The sequence below is a fragment of the Myotis davidii genome, unplaced genomic scaffold, assembly GCF_000327345.1.
Source record: "Myotis davidii unplaced genomic scaffold, ASM32734v1 scaffold68, whole genome shotgun sequence".
NCBI lineage: Eukaryota > Metazoa > Chordata > Mammalia > Chiroptera > Vespertilionidae > Myotis > Myotis davidii.
Window position 1 is genome coordinate 493,879 of NW_006300376.1, and position 11,057 is coordinate 504,935.

At 36.1% G+C, this 11,057-nt stretch overlaps 1 protein-coding gene across 1 annotated transcript; it reads left to right on the plus strand.

Moving 5' to 3' along the window:
- The first annotated feature begins 2,321 nt into the window (after window positions 1-2,321).
- On the plus strand, window positions 2,322-11,029 carry CD164 (CD164 molecule). Its single transcript, XM_006777200.2, has 5 exons — window positions 2,322-2,442; window positions 3,810-3,884; window positions 5,267-5,302; window positions 8,862-8,903; window positions 10,659-11,029. The coding sequence occupies exons 1-5, from the start codon at window positions 2,427-2,429 to the stop codon at window positions 10,823-10,825; spliced, it is 336 nt and encodes a 111-aa protein (XP_006777263.1). The 5' UTR covers window positions 2,322-2,426; the 3' UTR covers window positions 10,826-11,029.
- Window positions 11,030-11,057: the final 28 nt, after the last annotated feature.

Here is an 11,057-nt window from a genome sequence, read left to right on the forward strand (position 1 = left end):
GTGTGTGGCCATGCAAAAAGAGGGAAGGGGACTGTGAGAGGAGGCGGAGGCACCCTAGGCGCATAAAACCTGCCGTCTAGTGCGATTGGTTATTCTAGTTAAACATTGGGTATTTTGAACTAACTGGCGTTTTGACGGAAGAACTGCTGGTTTTTAAATATGTCTTTTAAAATTTGATTTTTAGAGAGCTAGGAAGCGAGAGAGGAGAGAGAGAGAGGGAGAGAGAGAGACATCCCTGAGAAACATCATCAATCGGCTGCCTGCCTCCTGTGTGCCCCCTGTTGGGGAGCAAGCCTGCAACCCGGGCATGACCCGGGACAGACCCGGGACCTACTGGTCCTTGGGTCATTGCTCAACCTCTGAGCCATACCAGCCGGGCTGGTTTTTATCTTTTTTTTTTCTTCAGGTTGATCATATTGTTTTACAACGTCTTCCCTAGTTTTTGTATTTTATAAAAGCTTAGTAAAATATATAAAGAACTTAGTATTGTTTGTTAGAGTCATCAAGATGTAAGTCTTAAAATGTTCAGATCTGGTGGTGTGGCTCAGTTGGTCGACCGTCCTCCTTATGCACGGAAAGGAAAGGTCCGTTCGATTCCCGGTCAGGGCACATGCCCGGGCTGGGGGCTCCCATCCCCAGTAGAGGGCACACAGAAGGCAGCAGATGGGTGTCTCTCTCACCCTTCCTCTCTGTCTTAAATCAATAAAAACGTTAAAAAAAATTTCAATGAAAGTAAATTGCAGTACAAGTTCTAATCGCACCATTTTTAAGGGGGTAGAGCAAAACACATTTTCGTCTCTTGATTATTTGGCAGTTTTCTCTCAGAATTGTAGTTTTGTTGTGCTTTTTGATTTTTAAAGACAAGCTTGGAAATATGAAGTTAATGGCCTTTGTGTGATTTAAATGAGTGCAAAGGAGATAATTTGTGTTTCCTGTAAGTAGTAGTTGGATAGGCTGCAGTCTGAAAGATAGCAAGTTTAGTTCATTATAAATATCATTTGCTCTGCTACCCAAATATTCATCATCCAGCACAAAAGATTTTAAAACAAGTAACATTTTTCACCTGTAAACAAACCTGAAAAACTGACGACCCGACCCCCCCCACACACACACACACATACCCATCATATATGTGTCCTAGTCTCTGGTGGTACTGATGGTGAAATGTTGACATGCAACACTTCTGTGCTGTACAGGGTTGCTTTTTGAGGTACAGAGAAAGCAAAGGAGAATGTTTTTGGAGGCATCTAGCTTCTAGGAAATGGATGGAGTCCAGTTCTATAGTCTCTTTGTTTGTCCAGACATTGAATTGTAATTAGTCTTCTTTGAAGTCTGGTTTCTGGGCCATTTGGCTTAAATTATTGAAAAAGACCTTGCTAACTAGTTGTATTACATGTACATGAATGCAGCTCCCTCCAAATGTGTTGCTCTTATCCTCCAGTTATGGAGGACCGTGGAAAGAGCGGATCATGTATGAATTATAAATCTCTGAGGTTTTTCAGAATGGGCATCATCAAATCTTGGGTTCAACCTGTAATACATCTTTATTACTGTTAAAAATTTTAGTGTCTCTTCTGATGTTTTGGGGCAGTAATTTCCCTGTCTGTATTGTTGACCTTATAATAGTCTTTTTTCCAATATTTGTATTTTTTAAGGATGCTTCAAAATGCATCAAGAAATCCTGGTGTCTGTGAAAGAGTTGCCATATAAAGGAAGGTTGTTTAGATAGGTATCATGAAGTAGTGCTGAGTGTTTTTCCCCCTTTCTCTTGAGTTAACTCTGGCTTCCTAAGTCATTTGAAATTATTGGAATTTCTTAGCAAACCAGTTTATAAAGGTTTTTTTTGCGTGTGGTTAAAAAAAAAGTCACATGAGATCTACCCTCTGAACAAATTTTTAAGGGCATTGTGCAGTATTGACTATGAGCACAGTGGTGTACAGAAGATCTCTAGAACTTTTCATCTTGCATGAAACTTCATACTCATTTCCCCTCCTTCCAGCTCCTGGCAACCACCATTCTACTTTCTGCTTCTGAATTTGACTACTTTAGATACTTCCTATAAGTGGAATCATGCAGTATCAGTCCCTCTGTGACTTGCTAATTTTACTTACCATAATGTCTTCAGGACCATCCATGTTGTAGAGAATAACAGGATTTCCCCTTTTTAATGATAGAATTACATTCCAGTTTGTTACTCTTTTATCTGTTGATAGGCTATAAAGTTTTACCATTTCTCTGAGTTAGTAAGTGTGGTACTGTATATAATGCCTACTGTTTAAAAAAGATAAGTAATACAAATTCAAAATCAGTTGCCAATTAATTGATTTCATGCATTCCTCCCCACCCCAGAAATCTGTGAAAAACACAACAGCTGTGCCTCCTGTGTTAATGCTAGCAATGATATTGCTAATATTTCCTGCTTTTGGATGGAATGTAAAGAAGGTAAGAAACGTTTGGATTGTTTCATTTTTTGAGCATACAGAACTTTTGTTGCAACATTTTAAAATATACAACAGAATATTCTTGAACATTCAAAAGTTACATAGAATGTTTACTATAGTATATACTATTTTTTTATAAATCAAATACTTTTCCTTTACAGTTCCAATTGCTTAACACTTCCCTCTAAAATCTCTTCTTGTCTCCCACCACCCACTTCCCCCCTTAATTCCTTAGACTTGGTAATTAAGGCTCAAAAGTTTTAAAGGAAGAGAGATTATAGAGTCTATAATATAGATCATTGTGTAGGATATACTGAAATTAGCTGTGAAAGAAAGTTGTGAAATGTTCTCCTGGAAACTTCCCCAGAAAAATGTTTGAGACATTTATCCTCAGTGTGTTCTGCTGGATGAACTCTAGAGAGACCTTATAAACTTAAGATAGAAGAGAAGAATGAGGAGGGAAGAGTTGGTTCTTTCCTGTGCTTTTGTTAAGTTAGCTTTAATTTGAGAGATAAAGAATTAGATGGAGATACTTTGAAATGCCAGTTAGGTTTTTGTTAGAACCATGGGATTATAGCATAAATTACTGTTTTCTTAATGTAAGGTGCTTGTGTGTGTTTTTTTTATCAGTATAACAATTTTTTTCTATATAAAGAAAAAGTCAAAGCTACCTGTTAAGCTTCTTTATTCTTCACTGAAAAATTTAACATTACATCACTAACAGTTTAAGAGACTCTTTTAAAATTAGGGTATTGGGTTAATTGGAGGTTAAGTTTACTCTTATAGCAGAGTCACTTTTTTTTTTTTTAGATGATAAAATGGAATTTAAAAGTTTATCCCTACCCCGCATGTATGGCAGAGTTGGCAAGTTTTGGAGATTGAATGCCCTTCTGTAGGATATGTTGGGGAAAGCACTGCTTACTCTTGCTATAAGTCTCCCATCCAGGAATTGGTTTTAGAAAGTGTGGAAGGCTAACGCAGAGATCTGCATCAGAGGACTTCCTGCTGCCTGTAGGGCACCTCCCTGTTTACTGAGCCTTTATTAGATCCTGAGCACTTCTCCCTACTGACTCACCCTCCTGTGGATTCTAGCAGCCTGCCTTGTGCACTAGTCATACCACAATCCTAAGATCTAAGTTTATCTGTTCAGTATATTCATATGGGTTTTAAGAGGATAATATTTGAGGAGATCCTGTATAATATTGCTAAAACAATGGGGAAAAGAGTAACAGTATTTTGTTGGTCTGTGGATAAACTTGAGTTCGATTTTGGGAAGCTATTATAGAGTTGAGTAACAAAGTTAGAGAAAATAAAAGTGAGTGATTGGTGCTGTTTAACTTGTTTGTTGTTGTTGTTTTTCTTCCATAGCAGGTAGAAGCTACTGCTCACAAAATTCAACAGTTACTGATTGCCAGGTGGTGAATAGTACAGATTTCTGTTCTGGTAAGTATTCACATTGGCTGCTAGGGCGAGGAAGATCATTGCTCCAGAAAGCCTAATGTCAGTATTTGCTTTGAAACATTATCGTAGTTCTAATCTTGTTAGAAATTTCAGTATGAATGGCATTTATATTGATTGCTCAAAGGACAGTGTTTTGAAGCTTGGTTTAGTGATTTGGTTATACTGTGGAATGCTGTATGTACAGATGCCTCCTCCATTATTATTATTACTGTTATTTTCACTCTTCCAGAAATTCATTGCAGTTTAGACCCTCTCTTTATTTGGGTTTTACAGGCCTGGGCAGCCTTGTTCTGGCACTTCCTCGCTTATGGTACTGGTGAATGTCATAATGTCCAGCATAGTTTATGCTGTGGTTAAGTGAATCTTCTCTGTATTCATTCATTTTTTGTGCTTTAATTTGAGGAACTTGATTACTCTTTAACCTGTACTCAGGAATTAGTTAAAATTCCTAGCTGGAACAGTGGATTTTTCTAGCAAGACTATAAATTAATAGGAAAGTCAAATTTCTAATTTGGTGCATAGGTAATAATTAAATTAAGTAAAAGGTTTTTCTGAAGAGTGTCAATAACCCTGAAAGACTACCTTTATTTAATTTTGGTAGGAGCTTTCCCATCTCCCTCATCCCAACTTGAACTTTCTAACTAAGAATTTTATTAGTATGAGAACAGTTATGCCCTATATAGAATACTAACATGGTTTCGGTGGTAAATAAACAAACATTAATAGTTATTTAAATGTGTTAGGAAAAACTAATAACTATATCAGATGTGATTTTGTGATTACTATTGCTTAGAAATAAGATTAAGTAAAACATTTTAAGAGACATTACTTATTTGATGATTTATCAATTTACAGTGGTTTGAGAAATAGGTTTACTCTGCTCTCGTGTAAAGGAAGTTGGCTCACGTGCAGCTAGAAGTCTGGCTCACTAGCAGCTCTTACAACCATTAGTGACCCAGGCCCCTTCTAGGCTTTTATTGTCATTCCTCAAAAATGGCTTTGACCTTACTCTACAAGGCAAGTTCTCATGTTTCGGCCACATAATTGGTTATTCTGCTAGCAGGAAGAGGAAGGTAAAGAGAATCCCATATCTGCTTTACATATGCTTCTTAGAAGTTACACATGGCTACCTAGCTGCAGGAGAGATTGAGAAATGTCTGCTGTGGGGAGGGAAGTGTCACTAAAAATTGCTGCTCCTATTTCTGAAGAAGGGGAGTGTGGTACTTCACTGTCAGTCTTCCTTCACAGGTGGTACTAAAATATAAAAATTGTAAAGTGGTACTCAAATGATTGCAGGTTAGGAAATAGTGTTATAGTGTGATATTTTAGAAAGTTTTGACTTAATGTATTTGTTTTTTAAATAGTGCCCACCGCCTCGCCGTTGCCAACCAATTCTACAGGTAATACAAGATAATTGACTGTTTTTCTCCTTTTTCCTTCTTTTAGGATTTTTAAGCTCTCTTGATAACATTTTAGTAAAAGCTTAAAAGTTGTTAGTATGACTTAAAAAGTTAGACTTATTTAGTAGACAATGACACATAGCTTTGGTGTTTCACATTTATTGAATCTGGGTGGATTTCCCATAGTTTTGTACATCGAGTCTGCAAACTGCTTTTTGTGGAAATCCTCAGAAATACAAAAGCCTAAAGGAAATTAAAACTCACTACAATTCCCATCATCCAGAGGCAAACCAAAATATTTTAAAAGTGGTTAAGTTCTTAAAAAAAAAAAAGGTTAAGTTCTTCCAGTCTTTTCTGTGCGTATATCTAAATACATAAACTTACGAAACTGGATAACATGTACCTACAGGTTTGAATTATGTCCCTTTGTTGTATACACTTTACACATCGTGCTCTTGGTTAAATAGGTTGGCATATCTTAAAGGGAAATATTTGCTGTCATCTCTGACAGAAGTGATTCAAATAGCATTCCTAAATGGTTATTTTAAGACTATCAAAACTGATTGTTTTTCATTTTCATCAACTTGAAAGTTTTTCACCATACTCTATAGCATTAGCTAATGCCTTCCTTTTAAAAATCTTCAGCAATTTGATAGGAAGAGTAGATAATTTAAAAGCATCTACTCCAGTACCAGTATTAGACTAGATGATAGGGATACGGAGACAGAAGTAAGATAGCATTTGGTCTGTTGTAGGAACTGTGAAGAGGTAAGTAAGCACAGTGTGTTCAGGGATTTGTAAGGGAAGGTGTGTGTATTGAGTATCATGGCATTTATGGTAACAGCTTCCTGAGTATGCTGACTGACCAAGTGTTGATATTACCTGGTAAGATATGTGGAGAATTTCCCAAGTGGAGCAGGGAGGTCAGCACATGTGAAGGAGATGTGAAAGAATATATTGAGGTCAGGGAATTGCATTTGGAGTGTCCAGTACAAGGTGAGGAAGAGTGAAACTAGATAGTCAACAAGTCAAGAGCCAGATTGGGAAGTGCCTCTGTATGCCTTGCTGATAGATTTGAAGCAAAATAGGTCATGTGATGAGACTTGCATTTTAATAAAATGATTTTTCTTACAATATGGAGAGCAAATGAGAAGAAGAAGGAGTGAACACAGAGATTAGATAACCTGTGGCAGTAATTCTAGAGAACCAGGAGAGGAAGAGTTGCAGATGTATGGAACTCGGGAAGTAGAAGGCCTAGGACTTGATGAGCGAGGTGATGGGAGAGCTCTTAGCTAAAATTAGTACAGATAAGTGAATCAGTGTAGGCAGTAAGGTCACTGAAGTAGTTTTTAGGGAGAAGAATAGGGTTTGAGGACCAAATTCTTGGGAATAATAAGTCTAAGTCATGGGGAGAAGGCTGGAGAGGAGACTGAGTGGAGATGAGACGAGAAGGCCCAGAGAAGTGTGCCCAAGAAACTGCATGTGTGATTTAGGTGTAATTTTTCAGAGGAAAAATGGTCCAATACTGTAACAAGGACAAGAGCTCATTTTAAAAGACTTAGGCAGTGATGAGCTAGCTTTCACCAGGTTTTGCTAGCCAGTTGTGCACAGCTGTTTCCAACTGCACATTCCGTGAGACCATGTTGGTAGCTTGGATTATGGCTACATTGGAAATATGCCATTGAAATCTGCAAATGCGGTGAAACTTTATTTTGGAGAGCACACAGTGGTGTCCTTTTAAACCGTTAGCGCCCATTAGAAGTCATTGACTAGGAAGGAATTAAAGGTTGATGAAAATAGATGTTGAGAAAACTGATTTCCAGAAGGTGGGATGTGAGCAGAAGGAAAGAGGAGGAAATTATTTCCCCAAAATCATTGTGAGTCCACTTTTAATTTCTTCCCCATGAGTCTTGATGTATGCTTGCAGAAAATGTATCGAGTGGCAATTAATGGTTGAAAAACAAACTTTTATTCCATTTTTTCAGTGGCTACTGCTGAAGAGAGCAAGTTAGAAAACAAGGGACTATTAATGCAAAGAAAATCTGATTTATGTAGAAAAGTGTTCAGTGGGGTTAATTATAATAGTCTTCTGCCAATACAAACAGTATAATTATATTTACAAATAACATCTTATAATAAAGTGACTAAATTATGCCAGAAATATAATGGAAAATGTTCATAATATATTCAGTGAAAGACAAACTATATTAAGTATAATTTATTTTTTTGTTACATACATGCCTAGAGAAATGGCTGGCAGGAAAAAAACATGCTTCTCAGAGTGATGGGATTACTTAAATTTCTTTACTGTATTTTCTATCACCAATAACAGCTTTTATAATCTATGAATTATTTTTTTTAATGAAAGGAACATACAATAGGACAGTGGAGGTATATTCACTAAGTAGTGCCTAATTTTGAAAATTTTGTTAATGTAATGCTTTGGTCAAAAGCAAAAATGTGTCAATGTTCAGACAAAATTAGTAATAGAGTTTTAAGATTAAAAAAAATGGATAATATGTTTAATTTGTAAAGTACATTTTTTGCAGTTACACAGAATTTATAAGCAACAAAAACTTTGAAGGGATTATACGTCTTCAAATAATCATACCCTCTAATCTGCTGGGAATTCTGTATAGGAATCAGTCCTATTGGAGATGAGATCAAATATTTCGCTGTAAGAAATGAAAGGTGACCTAACTGTCCAACCAAGAGCAGGGTGGGTAAAATGTGGACAGTGGTGAGAGAAAAAGAATATGCATGTGTATAAAAATAGCCATCAGCGTTAACATACTAATATCCATCAGTAGTATCAACACTAACAGGTCTTTTAATATTGTGCTTTAGTTCCTAAAATGTTATATTCAACCTAATTCTTCCCATGAATGTACATTTCTTTAGAGGCATCATCAGATAATTATTTGAGCTCATATAGTTTGTAGACTAGAGCTTTCTTTGGGCTCTTCTAATCTAAATTGGGAGAACCATGGCCTCAGGGCACCTGCTCTTATAAATAAAGTTTTATTGAAGTACAACCACTCCCATTCATTTGCATGTTGTCTTTGGCTGCTTCTGCACTACACAGTGCACAAGGCCTAAAATATTTACTTTCTGCCCCTTTAAGAAAAGTTTGCCACCCCCCTGAAATGAAGAAGATAAGCAAATCTTGATACCCATGTAAGAAATGCTGAGTTGTACTTGTTTTTTATCTTGACTTTTGAAGTTAATAGTTTTTGTCTTAGAAGAAATATTATCTATAAAGAACTGATTTTTGCCCTTCTGTATTTTTTGCAAACTTGATCCAGTTGTATACATACGTTTTACATATAGATGTTAACATGGATACAATTTTATGACATCTCTTAATGTTTTAAGATACATTTAAAAACTAGTATTCTGGATGCGTAGATGTTAGTGAACCATTAACTGAAATTTGGCCTTTATTTTCTAAATAATTGAAAGCATGTTGAAGTTAGTGGCATAATTTTAAAAAGGTAGATGCTAGATAACTAGGAAGTTTAGAAATTTAAGTTTCTAATACATTTTGTTTACATTCCAGCTAAAACCACAACTATGCCTTCTTCTACAACTGCTACACCAGGTAATTGAGGGTTTTTTAAACTAACAGTGAAGCAGGCTGTGTGTATACTGTTGCCTTTTACTGTTTCTGCCATCATTTTCCAGTTTTACTCATGAATGGTATGCATGAAACTCATCTCTTATAGAGGACAACATAGTAGGCTGTTAAATCAATAATGATAGATTTGCTAAGAGTCCTTCTCTAGTTTTTTAATGTGTAATCACAGTTGGCATGACATGCTAGAATTAAATAATGTTTTTCCAAAACCCTTTTACTACAACTTGTAGGTTATTCTTTTCGCTTCATTCTTACACTACCTTTATTTCAGTTTCAATGAAGCTATTCTGTCTTCACAAGAAGAATACAGAATAGTTGTAATTAATTTTCAAGCTGGTTAACTTATTATATACAGCCACCAGAACCAGTATTTATTTGATATTTAAGAAAAAAGTAGAATTTATTTTAAATATGAAATTGCTTTTTATTAAAGTGAGTGGTTCTCCATTTGAAACATTTTTAAAAAAAATATTTTATTGATTTTTTACAGAGAGGAAGGGAGAGAGAGAGAGAGTTAGAAACATCGATGAGAGAGAAACATGGATCCGCTGCCTCCTGCACATCTCCCACTGGGGATGTGCCCGCAACCCAGGTACATGCCCTTGACCGGAATCGAACCTGGGACCTTTCAGTCCGCAAGCCGACGTTCTATCCACTGAGCCAAACCGGTTCCGGCATTTGGAACATTTTACTCCTTGAAAAGGAATTCAAATTTTTGTGACTTTTTTCCCTCATGACTTGGTAATAACTTTCTCATATTGTAAAACATGCAGAGTAAGATAAGATACATTTGCTTATGGAATTATAAATTGCATATACTTAAGATTATTTTTGTAATTTGAAAAATTGTAACCAAATTTTTAAATTTACCTTATATGTTTAGTAAAATTATAAAGTTATTTGAGGCCCAGCCGGCATGGCTCAGTGACTGAGCTTTGACCTATGAACCAGAAGGTCACGGTTTGATTTCTGATCAGGGCACATGCCTGGGTTGCAAGCTTGATCCCCAGTGTGGGGCATGCAGGAGGCAGCTGATTAGTGATTCTCTCTCACTCTCATCATTGATGTTTCTATTTCTCTCTTCTCATCCTTCCTCTCTGAAGTCAATAAAAATATATATTTTTTAAAAGTTATGTGAATTTTAAACACAAATATTAATGTTTACTCTAACAATTAGGTATAGTTTGAAGAAATTGCAAAGTTTTTGAAAAAAGAATATTTTTATTGATTTCAGAGAGGAAAGGAGAGAGAAAGAGAGATAGAAACATCAATGAAGAGAGAGAATAATTGACCGGCTGCCTCCTATATGCCCTCTACTGGGAATCAAGCCAGCAACCTGGGCATGTGTGCCCAGACCAGGAATCAAACCCGTGACGAGCTGGTTCATAGGTTGACACTCAAACACAACTACACAGGCCGGGCAAGCAATTGCAAATTTTAAAAGTGCTTCACATGTTCCAGGATATAATTTATATATCAGGAGAGTCTTTTTCTGTCATTTTCATATTTGAAGTTGTATAGAGCCATAACCACTTGATGTAACCAGATGGAACGAAGGGGGAATGATAAATTTCTTTCTCAGTTAGATATAAGTTCTAGTTGTAAAGACTTAAGAGAAAATATTTTATAGAATTTAACACATTGAAAATAGAAATTCAGGTAGGTCTTGGAATTATGATAAAGGCTCATGAGACTTATTTCTTCTATCTTATTTAACAGGTTCAACTAATACTACTTTAAGTCCAACTTCACAACCTACGCGAAAGTCTACCTTTGATGCAGCCAGTTTCATTGGAGGAATTGTCCTTGTCTTAGGTGTGCAGGCTGTAATTTTCTTTCTCTATAAATTCTGCAAATCAAAAGAACGAAACTACCACACTCTGTAAACAGACCCATTAGATTAACAAGGACTGGCGTGTAACTCATTGAAACCAAAATATTATATTTCAAGACGTCCCACATGGAAGACACTATTCCAGGATCTTTAAATTTTCAAAGGATGCATATAGGATACTTTGGAGCATCGTGCTTGAAGAAAAATCAATTAAATCATTTTGCTCAACAGGAATATTGAAAATATTCTGCATGAATCCTTGTGGCTGTCTTCTTTTAATTTAC

What these genes read in the sequence shown, in the direction of transcription:
- CD164 (XM_006777200.2), top strand. An exon ending in TAGTACAGATTTCTGTTCTG is followed by an intron (nt 3,885 to 5,266) that starts GTAAGTATTCAC and finishes TTTTTTAAATAG; the next exon opens with TGCCCACCGCCTCGCCGTTG. An exon ending in TTCTACAACTGCTACACCAG is followed by an intron (nt 8,904 to 10,658) that starts GTAATTGAGGGT and finishes CTTATTTAACAG; the next exon opens with GTTCAACTAATACTACTTTA.